Below are 17,006 nucleotides of genomic sequence, written 5' to 3' on the forward strand. Positions count from 1 at the left end.
AAGGAAAGTCATCTTTGATAGTATATACAGTACATTTAATAAAATCATACGTCTATTTTTAATCAGCCTATTTGAATAGAATACTCAGTTGGAATCCCATCATGTTAATATGAGAAATACATCAAAGGCATGAAAGTGTCTTAGTAGAGGTCTGTGCATAGCAGTATTATACCACCAGTTGGCTTATAAGTCAATGTGTTTCTCTTCGAACAAGCAAAATATCTCCAAGAATATTTGGGAAAATTAGCAATAATAGTACTAATATAGCCTATGTAAACCTGGAAAGAGAAACAGAAGCGGCTGCCAATTATTTGGCCAGTTTGGCCATCTTTAGCATCCTGAGAGGCAGTATGGCTTCCACCCATGTATCAGGGGAACCAATCATTTTATCCCACGTGGTGGCTTCAGCCGCATTCGAGTCCATCCAGTCCACTGCAGTTCCATAGCTCTTACCTGAAACAGCAATGCATCATGAGTTACCTAAACTTAACATTTATGTCCCCAAGATCCCAAAAAAATTCTGTGTTACAGAAGTGCAGATCTAACTATATTGGAACAGAAACCAAATAATCAAGGATCCCCTAATTACGAGGCAAAATAATCTTAGTGTATTCTCCAGGAAACACAATGCCATCGTGGCAACCAATCAGTTTTCAGGTTTCTCCAGATCAAATAAAAAATAGGCCATTATCATCTATTTAGCCTAAAGGATAAGTAAGCCTTTAAAATAAGTGAATGTAAAATTGACGAGGGGACTATTCTAAGCACCTTTGTAATGTGCATTCATTATTTTGTTTTTTTTCCCCCAAGATATTAAGGGATACATGTACTGTTAATATGAATGAATTTTGTTACAACAGCGCCACCTGCTGGTCAGTTTCCCACCAGTCTGACCAGCAAGTAGTCAAGGAAGTTGTCAGGAGAAAGAAAGAGGCTGCTCTGATGTTCTTCTGCTTAGGAAAGACGTGAGAGGTTTATAATTTTATTCCTAAACAGAAGAACATCAGAGCAGCTTCTTTCTTTCTCCTGGCAACTTCCTTGACTACTTGGTGGTCAGACTGGTGGGAAACTGAACAGCAGGTGGAGCTGTTGTAACAAAATTCATTCATATTAACAGTACATCTATCCTTTAATATCTTGCAATAAAAAATAAATACATAATGCATGTACATTGCAAAAGTTCTTAGAACAGCACCCTCATTTTTACACTTATATTAAAGGTTTACTTATCCTTTAAAAGCTCTTCCGCCCATGCATGGAGCCATCGGGAGGCCCTTTCTTGACAGCTGTCGCTATGCCTCGAGGCCAAATAATCGGATCACCTTGATTTGGCACACCATGTTGGTTGTCAAAGATTCACTCATTTTGTTATCTTGCCAATTGAACAGATATTACCACGTATGGATAATTTAATACTTGACCTGCCGAAGGCCAAATACTGGCTGAAAGTGGACCTGTCAACCAGACATAAAAAGCTGTATAGTAAAAGTCCTTTTCAAATTAAACATGAAATCCAAATTCTTTTTTTTTATTTAAACATTCATAGCTGTTGTAAACGCATTTAAAACTCTCAGCTGTCAATCAAATATTGCCCGCCCCTCCTCTATGGAGACGGGGCAGGTAATTACTTTCACTTTCCATTCAGCACTTACTAGATGTCACTGCTCTCCCCACATTCCCCCCCCCCCCCCCCCGTTCTCTTCTATTCTGGTGCACAAACAAGATTTTGAGATGATACAAGGCTTGTCCTAATAACAGTGTCCACAAAATGGCTCCTGCCTGCTTGTTATAATTATGAATTACCAGATGGAAGGAAACAAGATCCAAATAATTTTTACAGTGCAATTAAAGTTAATTTTGCTTGACTAACATGAAAAAATAACATTTGGAATAACTTTTTTGGGAGACGGGTCCCCTTTAAGATAAAAGGCTACAAGGTTAATTGGCTATAACTTTCAAAGGTTGGCAATGACTTTTCTATAAAATTAGTATTTTAGATTCAGACACACATGAAAGTCAAACCCTTTTCATTTTTATTTTATTTGCATGTAATAAAACCAAACATTACCTGTTCCTAAGCCTATCCTTAAGCCGCCCAAAAAGTGATTGGTCAGTTTGTTGTGGTCCCAGACTGTAAGTTCCACACAAGCGTCTCGTAGATCTTCTTTCTTGAAGCCATCATAAACCATGGTGTGGTTAAAATAGGGATTTGGGGTCTTGTCTACTGTCCGTGTTTTCTGGCGGCTTTTTCTGCTTGTATCAGGAAGGATCGTACTGCGGAAGAAAGAAGCGTCATCAATATGGTATTGTAGGTCTACGGCCAATTGCGCGTCTTGCATCAGATCTAAAAACCATATCTATGGGGGATCATCAGAAATTGTGGCTCCCCATACTACATTACAGACAGGGCCAATTTTCTAAATGGTTGTTAAAGTGATGAAGTGGTTTAACTAAATATTAGTACAATAATTCTAGGGCCACTTTAACCTTTGAAGGTAAGGCATTAATAATATAGTGAAAATGCTCTACTTCCTGGACCCCAGAAGTCACAGGGCCGGCTTCCTCTACAATTATGGTCAAGTTGAAATCAGGCCCCAAATTAAAATAAAGGTCTAAACTGACCAAGCCCTGTCTGACCCAAACCGGACATTCTATGATGAGCCCATCTCTTTCTAGGCCCACAATTCTGGACCTTATGGAGGTCTACATCTGTCTGGGCCTGGACACAGACTTCCCACCTGTCCTCCTGATGGTGGCCCTACTTAGACAATGCTAGTGGAGAAAAAATTGTAAGCAGTGTATTCATTCATTGTAGTGAATGAGGAAGAGTGAAAATAACACAATCACTAGGCCAATTACTTTATGAAATGGTCATTCTTCATACCATGCGATGTTCTACCTGCCTAACAGCAATACGAATTTAATTTACCATTTGATAAAAGAGTTGATTTTGTTCCCTCTAAGCATGGGGAGATTACTGCATTCCTTTAACCATATGTGCACCTCTCCAGTCCCAGCATTCTTGGCACCTGCAATTAAAAACACATATCCCCCTATTACACTGTTGCTTGTTACACCTTACTGCATGCAATGCCCAACTTACTGGGAAAGAGAAGTGCTAATTTTCATTCTAATGTTTCTTACCTGCAACATGACAGTTGCAAAGAATAAAGGACAAGCTTATGAAAAAAAAGTAGGTTTGTGAGTGGGCCAAAGCATGATAGACTGTTAATGTTGGTAGGTCTGAAGTTTGTACATACTTTTGAAGGCTTCTGGAACATATTTTATAGCCAATTTCATCTCTCCTCTGTTTTCCAAACCAATTCCAGCAGCTGGTGTCTATAAGTTGGGTAGGGTTCAAGAAAAGGAAAATTAGCAGGCTTAACATAATATTTAGAAAAAGAATGAATAGTACAAATACGAAGATGTGCAACGGCAGCACCCTGTAGGGGGGGAACCATATTTTCAAATACTGAGAAGAGTTGATCTCCATCTTATGTATAGTATGTTGCATTCTATAGGTGCCAAATCCTTATTGATTAACTGGTAGAACCTCTTTCAAGGCAAAACGGTAATTGAGAATCTGTTTTTGGAAGGGTGTTGGTTGAGGAGCTTACACGAGGCTGCAGTGGATACCAGTTCATCTGCTTATTACTCCAGTCCCAAGATCCCAAGTTCACTTCCACTTCTCCTAGAAAACTGTTGCGCCCAAGGACATCATAGTGCCAGACAGAGATATTTAGCGTTTGGCTCAAGAGGGCATTCTTGGTGATTTTGTACTAAAACAGAGAAAAATAAGAAATAAAAATAACTTCAAGAGATCAGGTACAGTTGTGCTACCAGTCCCTGTTGCTGGATATTCTGCAGTTAATCTCATGAACAAGCTAATGATACCTGCTGAAGAGTAGAAGCAGTAGGGTCATGTTTCTGCGCTTCTCTAAGAACTAGGAGAAGCCAATGTAATTTGTGAGCTAAAGGCGCATGGCATATATTACAAAAACGGTCAATAGCATAAGCTTTTGGGATAACGTCCCTTCCTCAGTTGCCGTTCAACTTTTTGTGATAAATACAGTAGGGATTTTGCCCACAAATTGTGTGCGCTTTTATTATTTGACATATGTTATGGCTGCTGATGAGTCAGATTTTTGCTGCTCGTCAAAATTTGTTCTGCAATTGGTCGTGAATCGAAAGAAAAAATGTCGCCCAATGCATTTTGGCAAATTCTCGCCGTCTCGTGAATTTTCAGCAAAGCGAAAAGAGACAGATTTGCGCATCACTAGTTGGGACATCAGTGTGGAGCAACAGGGCAGTCTAAGCACTAGATCAAGCATTCGAGTTGTGGTGTGCCGCAAACTTTTATCTCTTTATATTTTCTACGGCCTCATCAAGATATTCTTATAAGTAAGGGTGTATTAATTTGTTAATCGTTCTCCCATAGTGATAAAGTTTGCCCTTGTGTCCTTTCAGTATTGTGTGTACCTTGTATGAAACATGTTTGAATCCGGAGTGTTGTATGCACTAAGCCAAGTCAAAAAGTGTTGGGATGGCAAACGACAAATTTATTTCCGATACTTTAACCCCCTGTTGTAAAGTATAAGGATATTAGAGCTCAACAAGACTTCCATGACCACATAAAGGCTCAGGGGCAAATTCACTAAGCCCGAACGCTAGCGTTAATTCGCTAGCGTTTGGCATTTTCGTTACTGCGCAAATTTACTAACTAACGCTGGCGTAGTTTCGCTAGTGTTACTTCGCACCCTTACGCCTGGCGAATTTTCGATAGCGACGTAACTACGCAAATTCACTAACTTGCGCAGTGTATTGAACGCTACCTTTTACGCTAGACTTCCTTCGCCACCTCAGACCTGGCGAAGCGCAATAGAGTAGATCGGGATTGCTTCAAAAAAAGTCAAAATTTTTTCTAAGTCCCAAAAAACGCTGGCGTGTTTTCTACATTATGGGTGATAGGCTGAAAAAGATCGAAAAAAATTTTGGGGCTCCCCTCCTTCCCCCCTACATTTCCTGACTCATGGCAACTTACCTAGACAGTGGGCACATGTATAGGGCAAAATAAAATTTTTATTTGATGATTTGAAGGTTTTCTAGGCATTTGTAGTGCTGATACGTATTCCTCCATTGAAATTTGAATTTGGCGCCATATGCAAATTAGCCTTCGCTAGCGTAACATCGCTTTACATAGCGAATCAACGCTAGCGCAACTTCACAACCTTACGCTATCCCTGAGCGCAACTTCGGATTTTAGTGAATTTGCGGAGCGCTGGCGAAACTACGCCTGGCGAAGTGTGGCGAAGTTGCGCCTGGCGAAACTACGAATGTTAGTGAATTTGCCCCTCAATGTCAAAGGCAGAATGTTTTTATACAGGTCATGAAACTCCATGGCAACTTCTAATATACTTGTCGTCGTGAGTCATGTGACAAATGTGTTTCAGAGGATATTCATAACTTGTGTGTATTGTAAAAATAAAGGTCTCTGTATTCAAAGTAGAGAAAGATACTAAAAATCTGTTTTGTACCCTTAGAACATCATTGTACACAGGATTTAAGTTCTTCTTCTTGACTCCTGTTTTTCTCTTTCCCATTTTTGCCTTTTCTGGAAGTAGATAGGCCTTAACATACCTACAAAGAGCAATGCAGAACATTAAATAAGGAAAAAGTACAGTTGATGCTGCAACTGGAAACTGGGAATTAGCATCAGAAGTCCCCTAACTTCTACAAAAAAGTGTTGATCGTGGAAGCGATATTTGGCCTTCAAGAGGTTTTACATACTGATTAGAAAATGGAAGGCAGAACCTCTTGATACTGGACATGTTGATTTACACTAAATTAAAATGGTATCTAAATGAAATTAAAATACAAAGTGAAGAACATTGATTAATGGTCATCGATGGTTTGCCACTCTATAGTAAATTTGGGACGAGTAGCATTGGTTATTGATAAGGTGTCAGATCTTACAGATATCTAGAATTATTAAGTTTATACCCATGTTATATTTCCCTTTAATAAGTGCACATGGAAGCTATAAATATCCCCAAGAATGTACCTGGGGCTGCAGGTTACTTATTTAATCTATGCACTAAACAGCGTACGAGGGAGAGCGCGTCTGACCTTGGGCCTCAGATACTTACGGGTCCGATCTCTGTTTCTTAACATCTGCTGCAGCCAAATCTTTGCATTGGCTAACAAAAACTTGGAACTCCTGCAGGTTATCCGCGTAATCTAAAGCAAACTGGATGTTGCCCTTAATGTCCACGTTGCCGAAATCTCCGCTGTAGATGCTCATGACACTTCCACTCACCTAATGAAAGGCAGGAATGGCAATGCTCAAGATAAAAGATAATTAAAATATCCTCTAGGCCAGGGGTCTCCAACCTTTTTTATGTGTGAGCAACATTTAGATGTAAAAAGATTTGGGGAGCAACACAAGCATGAAAAATGTGCATGGGGTGCCAATAAGGGTTGTGATTGCCTATTGGTAGCCCCTATGTGGACTGGCAGTCTACAAGAAGCTCTGTTTGGCAGGACAACTGGTTTTTGTATGTAACCTAAACTTGCCTCCAAGCCTGGAATTCAAAAATAAGCTCCTGCTTTGAGGCCACTGGGAGCAACATCCAAGGGGTTGGGGAGAAACCTGTTGCTCACGAGCTACTGCTTGGGGATCACTGCTCTAGGTTGTTAATCCAGCCTTTGTAGTAAAAAACAAAAAAGGTAAAATCATTACCCAATAGAGCAGGGGTCTCTAACTTTTTTAACCCGTGAGCTACATTCAAATGTAAAAAGAGTTGGGGAGCAACACCAGCATGAAAAAGTTCTTTGAGGTGTCAAATAAGTGTTATGATTGGCTATGTGACAGCCCCTATGTGGACTGGCAGCCTACAAGAGGCTCTTCTTAGTACTATACTTAGTTTCAATGCTATTAAAACTTGCTTTTAAGCCTGGAATTCAAAAATAAGCACCTGCTTTGAGGATCCTGAGAGCAACATCCAAGGGGTTGGAGAGGAACATGTTGCTCACAAGCTACTGGTTGGGGATCACGGCATTAGAGTATGACATATTTTGAGGTAGAGCCTAGAGAGAATCAGGCTATGGAGCACAGGAAAACCACTCTCACATAATAGAAGTAGTTGGGCTGAAGACATATTGCTGGGGAAAGCCAATGTTACAGCTGATGTCCTGTCTAAAACTGCTTTGATACACTGCACCTTGCAATTGGTGTAGGCTGTTTCAGAATACAAGAGTATGGCCATTCTTTACCAAAGACCTATAGTCTGCACACAAGAGAATGTTTTGGGTGTCACATTCTCATCTTGTTCCATTTATACAGGGAGTCTACAGGGAACTTTTGGAGGCACTTTGTACTTCTGCCCCAGCCTACAATGGGTCACAGGCAGGGTACTAAGTAAACTACATCAGATAATTTAGTGTACTCTGTGGAAACCAATGGTTCTTCTTCAGGGTTTGGCATTTTTTACCTCCTAGCATTTCTCAGCTAGTTTGGTAGGTGGAGGATATACTCTCAGTTCTACAACAAGTAGGACACAGGATTTCCTACTATAGATCATATACATATGCTTCCTAACCTAAATGGCTGGGATATTTTAATACATCGCCAAAAGGGGCATTTGCTCATGACCCACCAGCACAGAAGCCCATCCCTCAGAAATGGCAGAGCCCTACAACAGAACAGTTCACATTTATGTCTTTGGCGATTCTTCTTCTAAAAAGCTGGTATTTATATTTAGATGATGGTCCAGAGTGGTTCACCAATATCTTACATCTACTTCAGTAGGCACAGACCAATTTTTTGAGTTTCCTGATTTATAATATTTAATGGGCAACTATTACGAAAATTTAAATTTAAAGGAATCTTTTAACCTGTCCGATTGACCAAACGACCAATCTCCACCGGACGAAAAATGTCGGGACACACGGTCCGAAAATCATACAAATTGTTGATTCGGACGATCAGATCTTTGCATCTATGGCCAGTTTAAGGTCACATGAGCCAATTAACAGACAGTTCTGTCTTTTGCTTCAATAAATCTTCCTGTGACCCTTTACTTACCCCTCATTGTAGATTCAGAGTATCGGAGTTCACGGGCGCCATCTTCTTCTCTTCAGTAATCTTCATGAAGAGAGTGGCATGTTGGCACATGCGCAGTTGGCACAATCTGCTGGTCCCAAACAACCGCCCATGTGTCGAAAGCCACAGAAATTGACGAAGTGCTCTAAGAAGACCCAAAGATTACCGAAGAGAAGAAGATGGCGCCGTGAACTCCGATGCCCTGAATCTGCAACAAGGGGTAAGTAAAAAGTTAGGAGTATTACCCAGGTTAACACCTAGACTGGGAGGGAGCAGGGAGGGGGGTCTATGTAGGGTAGGGGATTTTACTAAAAAGGGTTGGTTCTCCTTTAGGTTCACCTGCTTAAGCTTTGTTCCAGCACAAGTTTTGGTAGGTTGTATGGAGCCAACAATGAGACTTTGCCTTGGGCCCACTGGCACCAGCTAAAAGGAGCATTTTGTTCCCCTTGTCCACTCTTTCAAACTGCCCAAAGCAGGAAACATTCACCATACTGATATACTAACAATACTGAGAAAAAATGGATCCCATGTCAGAATTGTTGTTGAGGACCCATAAGCTTCTCGCTCTTGCCTAAAACCTTACAGATTGTAATTTCCAAAACAGTGGGGATCCCAAGGTCTTCTAATCACTAAAAGAAGGGAATGGCTAAAGCATGTCCCAGCCAAGTATGGATAAGTAGACAAGGAATAAATGGGCCATAAAAAGCTCAAATTTATGAGTTCTACAGTAGATTTAGCCTTCATCAAATGTATGTTTTTTTAGTTTGACAGTCAAGTGAAATCTTTTCCAAACAAAAAAAGGGAAAAAAGACATTAAACCATTAGAAATATTAATGAGTAATGTTCATGTTACTGACGTAAAATAAATCCAAGGTTAAATACAAGAAAACAATACCAAGTCAACAAGGACATGGTTAGTGGAAGCGGGGGGGGGGGTTACAGTAGTTAAAGGTGTACATACAGAAGATAAGGAGGCCATGCCAGAGGAGCCGCTAAGATTGGTTAGAGAACTGGGGCTCTTCTTGTGTCTGCCGAGCTGAAAACTGTTTTCTGATGCTGAATCTGTCTCTCTGCCATCAGTCTACAAGACATCGTACATAGAAGTCACACGACATGTTAATACACTGAAGTTAAACATATGAAACGGCATTAAAAATTATTATTTTGATACATTTTTTAGACGTGGGCACTTAAAAAGTCCCTCCAGCTGTTGCTCAACTAGCACTTGTAGCATCCCTTCAACTGTCAGTGAGTGCGGGGAGTAGTAGTTCTGCTTAATGTGAAGGTGCCCCAAATGCCAGTTTTTACTTAAAAACATCAAAAAAACATGCAGTCTGCTTGTAATGTGTCTAACGTTTCTAAATGCAAAGTTATCATTCATGTGTTGCCTACCAATGCATGCTGGGAGTTGTTTGACTTACAGCTGCCCCAGAAGTTTAGAGTAGCTTAAAGGGACAGTAACACCCATCATTTTAAAAGTTCTGAACACATAAAAAAAAAAGTTCATTTATTTACAAATAAATTTCAGTTTTTATCTGAAGTCATCAACTATTATTGTAGAACCCCACATTTTCCCAAGGGACTGCTAAAAATGAACATAAAAATACAGGGACCATAAAATCCAGGAAGAAATGAATGCAGGATACGAGTGTTGAACCAGAAAATACTGGGCATGTAAAATCAGGCTTCTACTGTATAATCTAAGGCTTTATTTAAAATAATGGACTTGAGACTGAATCAAGTTGGCAGTACAGCAGATCAGTCTCATAAAGGCTAGGTAGGTATTTTCTGAATAGCTTATTTCAGAGTCTAAGGCTGGAACTACACGATGCGTCTTCATCAGTTCCGACGCAATGAGAGGAAACAGATGCGACGAGGCGGATGCAACGAAAATAAGGTAAGTAATAGAAATGTCGGACCTTGTCACTGAGTGTATCCGACACAACATGACTTGGATGCGAACGATGCACGTTGCATCTTCATCCGACAGTCGGGTCGGAAGCACGCATCGACAAGGTCCGACATTTCTATTATTTACCTTATTATCGCCACATCCATTTCCTATCATCGCGTCTGATCTGATGAAGATGCATCGGGTAGTTCCAGTTTAAAAGGGGCTTTTAGAGTGGGACTACTGTAAATAGTCATCATGGATTAAGAATGAGCTAATGTAATCTTTCTTTGTGTTCACAATAAGGTTGGGCTTCGGTACTTTTTCTCAGGAAATGTTAAAGGATAAGTAAGCCTTTAATATAAGTGAATGTAAAATTGATGAGGAGGCTATTTTAAGAACATTTGCAATGTACATTCATTATGTATTTTGTATTCCAAGATATTAAAGGATACATGTACTGTTAATATGAATGAATTTTGTTACAACAGCGCCACCTGCTGGTCAGTTTCCCACCAGTCTGACCAGCAAGTAGTCAAGGAAGTTGTCAGGAGAAAGAAAGAGGCTGATGTTCTTCTGCTTAGGAAAGATGTGAGAAAGGTTTCTAATTTTATTCCTAAGCAGAAGAACATCAGCCTCTTTCTTCCTCCTGACAACTTCCTTGACTACTTGCTGGTCAGACTGGTGGGAAACTGACCAGCAGGTGGCGCTGTTGTAACAAAATTTATTCATATTAACGGTACATGTATCCCTTAATAACTTGGAATACAAAATACATAATGAATGTACATTGCAAATGTTCTTAAAATAGCCTCCTCATCAATTTTACAATCACTTATTTTAAAGGTTTCCTTTAAAGAGGGGCACTGTGGCAGTACAGGGTATATATAAAAAAAATGTATGGCAGTTCTACTGTCTGTTAGTTCTTATATCACATTCATTCACAATAATGTTTTAAACACTGGTTATATTTTTTACATCGTTAAACTATGTTAAAATTTGAAACTAAGCAATACCATTTTAGTAGTTTTTAGACATAAAAAGTGATGTTAATATACATTCTGCACTGAACGTCAACAGGAAAACATGAATGAATGCACAGAAACATGAATTTTAGCAAGAAAACGCAATAGCGCTGATTCTGCAACTTTTAGCTCGTACTCGAAATTGGATCTTCATGATCCCCCTCTAATAATGGGAAACTTATTCCAAGAAATGGAAAAGGAGGTCCATAACTGTAGACCTCTGTGTACAGCAAGTAGCACAGATAAAGGCTAAAGACAATTGTTATGAGCACAAAGTTGCTTTGTTTAGATGATTTAGGAACCTCCCTCACAATTTATGTAAAATATGGAGAATGGTAGGGAGAAATTCCAGACTTTCCAGGAGTTGCCCAGATTAATATAGTAGCTGGGGCAGCACTAGAGACAGGGTGCAGAGAAACCCTCCTAGAATTCTCCTCCTGGAGACAGAAAATCCCAGTTCTATATCTATAGTACTCCAAAATTTGGGATGCCAAAAGCACAATTTTTCCTTCTTCATCCCTAAACCCTTGCCAGAACTTTGACCCTCATTGTCTACTTCTTCTGATCATCTCCTGAAACAAGGTGGCAACACCTTCACCCCCAACAAACTTACATCATCATTGAGGAAGGACGGCACCGACTGGCTCAGTCGCTTTAATTTCTCTGGATCAGAAAAATGACTTCTCTCCAGCGATGCTTCATCTGCACGGACTAATCACAAGCAGAATTGCAATATATAAGAGACAATATCCATTACACACTTTATTCAAACAGGATTATTAAATATTTCTTCATGCAATATTTTAAGAATTATCTGGTTAAATTAACAACATAGGCATGCACCAAAGGAACCGACAGAACTTGATACATTTAGGGGGTTATTTATTAAAGTCCAAATGCCAAAAACGCAAAAATTTATGTTTTTTTAACTATAAAATCCGAATTTGTAGTGGAAAAAAACCCTCAATTTTTCGAGATTTATAATACAGAGAATGGAAAAATTCAGTCAGAATCTGAAAATCCTGCATCTCAGACCTGCTGAGATTGTATACAAGTCAATGAAAGAGATCCCTGTCCTATTAAGAAGTTTCTGTGGTCTGCACTGGAAATAGTGATTTAGCTTCACAAGAGGGGGTCGGACCGCTCCAAGTTCACTCTCCCTATTCGCTGCTCCAATCGGGTGCTCAGTCCGCAGCGTCCCCACTGCTAGAATTCACTTAGACATCAAGAAAAAAGGACGGCACTCCGGTACATGGAATATGCTTTTATTCCAGGTTCATACAAGGATCCAACACCCTACGCCCCGTCATCCTTATTCTCAATCGATCTTATGTGTTCCCGTATCCGTTCTTTTAGACAACGGGTAGTTCGGCCTACATATTGCTTATTGCAACTTAAACATTCCAACAAATAAACCACATTCTTGGTATTGCAATTGAAAAAGCCATTACTGTGGAACACCCTACCCGTTGCACAAGATCTGAAAGTCACCCCCGTGGAGATAACCTTACAGGTTTTGCATATGTTAGCCCCGCATCTATAACTCCCCTTAGTGGACAACCAATTACCCCTGTGGCTCTCACTTCCTGTAACCACTAGGCTAGGCACCAGCATTTTTCCTAAGGTGGGTGCTTTCCTCGAGACACATTTGACATTAGTGGCTGATAAGACTCCTGATAATTTTTCATCATTGTACAGTACTGGAAGATATCTTCTAATAACATTACAGATTTTTCCAAACTCCTCACTGTACTCTGTGATGAAAAATATTGAATTATTAACGAATCGATTATCGGCTACCCATTCTCCAGGGTGTATAGGAAGATTCACACATTTTTACAAGGATTGTCTGTTTTAATATGGAAAATGAGGTTTTGACCTTTAGTAGACTGGTTTTAATTGATAATAAAGCATATGTGTTTTAAACTGTATTATTACATTGTGCCCAGTAGGGGCCGCTATTCACGTTTTGTATATAACCTGTCCTTTTGGTTCAGGATGTATGCCTATGATTAAGGGAGTGATTCCCGAAACGCGTAGGGCGTTGGATCCTTGTATGAACCTGGAATAAAAGCATATTCCATGTACCGGAGTGCCGTCCTTTTTTCTTGATGTCTAACTGCACTGGAAATACCCCGAAAATCTTGACTATTTCGGGCAAAATTCCGAAAAATTTGTGGAAAAAAATAAATAAATAAAAAACGAGCACTTTGTGAAAAAAGAAAAAAAATGTACGATTCAGATTTTTGATAGATTTTTTCGTGTTTGTCCACGATCCGATTATATAGTGATTTTTAAATAATAAATAAGATCCAATCATGGATTCTAGTTTGATCTGACTTTTTATATTAAAATAATCAAAAAAATTCTGACTGATAAATAAGTTCAATATAAAAGGTTTTCATTAATGGGGGAAGAGAGTTGGCCCTAGCTACTTTCAGTCTTTATAAACACCCTCTAATGCAGGGATCCCCAACCTTTTGAACCCGTGAGCAACATTCAGAAGTAAAAGAAGTTGGGGAGCAACACAAGCATGAAAAATGTTCTTGGGGTGCCAAACAAGGGCTGTGATTGGCTATTTGGTTGTCCCTATGTGGATTGTCAACCTAAATTGAGGCTCTGTTTGGCAGTACAACTGGTTTTTATACAACAAAAACTTGCTTTCAAGCCTGGAATTCAAAAATAAACACCTGCTTTGAGGACACTGGGAGCAACATTCAAGGGGTTGGAGAGCAACATGTTGCTCACGAGCTACTGGTTGGGGATCACTGCTCTAATGCCATCGCTCCATATAAAAACCTATAAAGGTAACAATTCTACATAATATCCCTAAATATAGCTTATAAATGCCATTGAAAATAATAAATACATAGTAAAGAGCGCACTCTAAATAAAAGAAGCCAATATTTACCCTCTTCGTAGGTATGGTCCTTATCCTCCTTTGGAATCGAACTGTTGTCTGGGTCTGTTTAGGGGAGAAGGTACAAAAGGAACAATGTTTTTGATAATGCAGCCATATAATCATGCAATGCAGAATACGTTTTAAAAGCATTTTAGTGCCGTTTTACTAAAAGGGACAGGAAAGCTTAAAACCAGAGTCGTTTTTTTATTTGAAAGGTCATGCAACATTTAGAGATTGGAGAATATTGCAGGAAAATAATTTAGATTATTTTTGGTTTTTCCCTTTAGCTTATATATACTATTACCCCGAACTCAGCTTCTAAATTCTGTTAAAGGAGAAGGAAAGCTACTGAGGCATTTTATTGACAATAGATTAGCTGCAATAGTGTGAGCTAGAATGCTATATTTATTCTGTAGAATGTTTGAGTAAAAAGCTCTAGAAGCTCTCCGTTTGTTTAGGATAGCAGCTGCCATATTAGCTTGGTGTGACATCACTTCCTGCCGAGTTTCTCCCTGCTCACTTATAGCTCTGGGCTCAGATTACAGCAGAGAAGGGAGGGGGGGGAAGAGGAGCAAACTGAGCATGCTCAAGCCCTAGCCTTGGAGGTTTGAGCTGAAAACAGGAAGTCTGATACAGAAGCCCATGAGTACACAATAGAAGGAAAGAAATGTGCTGTTTCTTTTGACAGAGGACTCAGAGCAGCATTACTTTGAGGGTTTACTGGTGTATTTATAGAGACCTTTCTGATAAAGCTTACTTAGTTTTACCCTTTCCTTCTCCTTTAAGGCCTGTTTGCACTGCAGTCAATTAAACACATATAGAATAAAGTGTGTCTTGTGACTCGGCCATTTCAGTTCATTACAGTCATAAGAAATGTTAGCCAGCCATTTTTCCAGGGGTACCCAGAGCAGCCAATATGCATTAACCCAAAGTCTGCACCTAACTGGCCTTCAGACTGGGCCCCCTTAGCTCATAACAAGGTTACAGATATATAGAAACATTGGGGTGTCACCCTGCTATAGTTCCAGGGGTACCCAGGGTACAAATAACCACTCACCCCAAATCTCCCCCTAACTGACCTTCAGACTGGGCCCCCTTAGCTCATAACAAGGTTACAGATATATAGAAACATTGGGGTGTCACCCTGCTATAGTTCCAGGGGTACCCAGGGTACAAATAAACACTCATCCCAAATCTCCCCCTAACTGACCTTCAGACTGGGCCCCCTTAGCTCATAACAAGGTTACAGATATATAGAAACATTGAGGTAACAGTCACCCTGCTATAGTTCCAGGGGTACCCAGGGCACAAATAAGCACTCACCCCAAATCTCCCCCTAACTGACCTTCAGACTGGGCCCCCTTAGCTCATAACAAGGTTACAGATATATAGAAACATTGGGGTGTCACCCTGCTATAGTTCCAGGGGTACCCAGGGTACAAATAACCACTCACCCCAAATCTCCCCCTAATTGGCCTTCAGACCGGACCCCCTTAGCTCATAACAAGGTTACAGATATATAGAAACATTGGGGTAACAGTCACCCTGCTATAGTTCCAGGGGTACCCAGGGTACAAATAAGAACTCACCCCAAATCTCCCCCTAACTGACCTTCAGACTTGGCCCCCTTAGCTCATAACAAGGTTACAGATATATAGAAACATTGGGGTGTCACCCTGCTATAGTTCCAGGGGTACCCATAGAAGCAAAAATATTACCCTAATTAAACTTCAGACATGATCCTTGGGACCCCTACTGAGGAGCAATTCACATAATTTAGGAACTGGCTAAAATGGGCGACAAACATCCCTGAAGCAGAAACACATCACTCAATTCTATTTTGTCTTAATCCAGTTTTAATCCAGGATTGCATGTAAAAGAATAATAATGTAGAAGTGAAAAATTGCTTTATGTATTTGAACAGGGCAGAAGATTGTAGATGGACCGGTTCTATGTTTCAGTGCGCAAACACACACAACATACACACTACAGGTTATTCCTGCTTTGTGCGTCTGTGTATGAGGGTCATTATTAATGCCATAGCAAGCGCAATAAGTCCAAGCTTTACTGTTCCTTCCAGGGGACACCGAATAATAAGAGAAAATCTCACTGGGAAGAGCAGGTTGTTACGGTCAGTCACTGCTAGTAATGATATGAATTGAGTTTGTGCTATTTAATATTAAAACTATCCGGTAGCAGAGATCTGAGCTTATAGCAACATACTCTTACATAGCAGCGAGGTCTAAACTGGAAGCTTGTGCTAAATCTACTGCTTATTCTATGGGTGCCATGTAATAAGAGGAGTCAATGGAATAAAAATGAGCAGGGATAATGGTCAATAGACACTTTAGAGAATTTTAATTGCACATATTAGAAGGTGGCATTATTGTAACATTGAATAATAAGACATTCTATCACATGGCACAATCTTTTTTTTCTCCCTTGGTGGTTGAGCCGCTAGGGCTTTCCATTAACTCCATTTATTACATGCACCGGCTAGAAGCTACGTTATTAGTGAACTTACCTTACGAATGCTGAAATGAATATGTTTTGGGCATTAAATACATAAAATGTTTTCCTACATTGGGACATGCACTTAACCATCTCGGAATACAGCCAGCATATCCCAAAGACCAAGAAGCAGGAGTGATGTCACAATCATGATCCTGCCCAACAAATGTTCTGTACAATCCAGAGCCATCAGAACCCAAAAAATCTGCTGCAATAAATACGATTGAACCCTCTACTATTAACAGAAATGCCTTTGGTTATATATGAATGAAAAATTCATCAAATCACAAATAACACTTGCATGGGAAGAAGCAACAATGGAGGTGAGTCAAGGGATCTCAGGTCACTTTGCCTGGTCATGTGCTTTTAGAACGAGCCAGTGCTGCACTATGGAAATGCTTTCTGGCAAGCTGTTGTTTCTCCTACTCAATATAACTGAAGGAGTCGCAGTGGGACTTGAATTTTTACTATTGAGTGCTGTTCTTATATCTACCAGGCAGCTGTTATCTGGTTACCTTCCCATTGTTCTGTGCTGGAGAGGGGAGGGGGATGATATCACTCTAACTTGTAGTACAG

The 17,006-nt window shown here is 40.0% G+C and overlaps 1 protein-coding gene across 12 annotated transcripts in view; it reads right to left on the bottom strand.

Annotated features, from left to right (window-relative positions):
- The window catches only part of sytl2.S (synaptotagmin like 2 S homeolog), an 81,729-nt gene continuing 64,723 nt past the window's right edge, over positions 1-17,006 (bottom strand). For 11 of the 12 annotated variants that reach the window (XM_018248375.2, XM_018248383.2, XM_018248382.2 and 8 more), the window contains 10 exons: positions 13,929-13,982; positions 11,631-11,728; positions 9,063-9,182; positions 6,147-6,316; positions 5,535-5,637; positions 3,618-3,779; positions 3,261-3,339; positions 2,930-3,029; positions 2,069-2,274; positions 1-453 (listed from right to left, as the gene is read on the bottom strand). In XM_018248375.2, coding sequence (XP_018103864.1) covers positions 308-453; positions 2,069-2,274; positions 2,930-3,029; positions 3,261-3,339; positions 3,618-3,779; positions 5,535-5,637; positions 6,147-6,316; positions 9,063-9,182; positions 11,631-11,728; positions 13,929-13,982 — 1,238 coding nt within the window. In that variant the 3' untranslated portion in view covers positions 1-307. 12 annotated transcript variants of the gene reach the window in all.

This window comes from Xenopus laevis, chromosome 2S (genome assembly GCF_017654675.1).
Source record: "Xenopus laevis strain J_2021 chromosome 2S, Xenopus_laevis_v10.1, whole genome shotgun sequence".
In the NCBI taxonomy this organism is placed as follows: Eukaryota; Metazoa; Chordata; class Amphibia; order Anura; family Pipidae; genus Xenopus; species Xenopus laevis.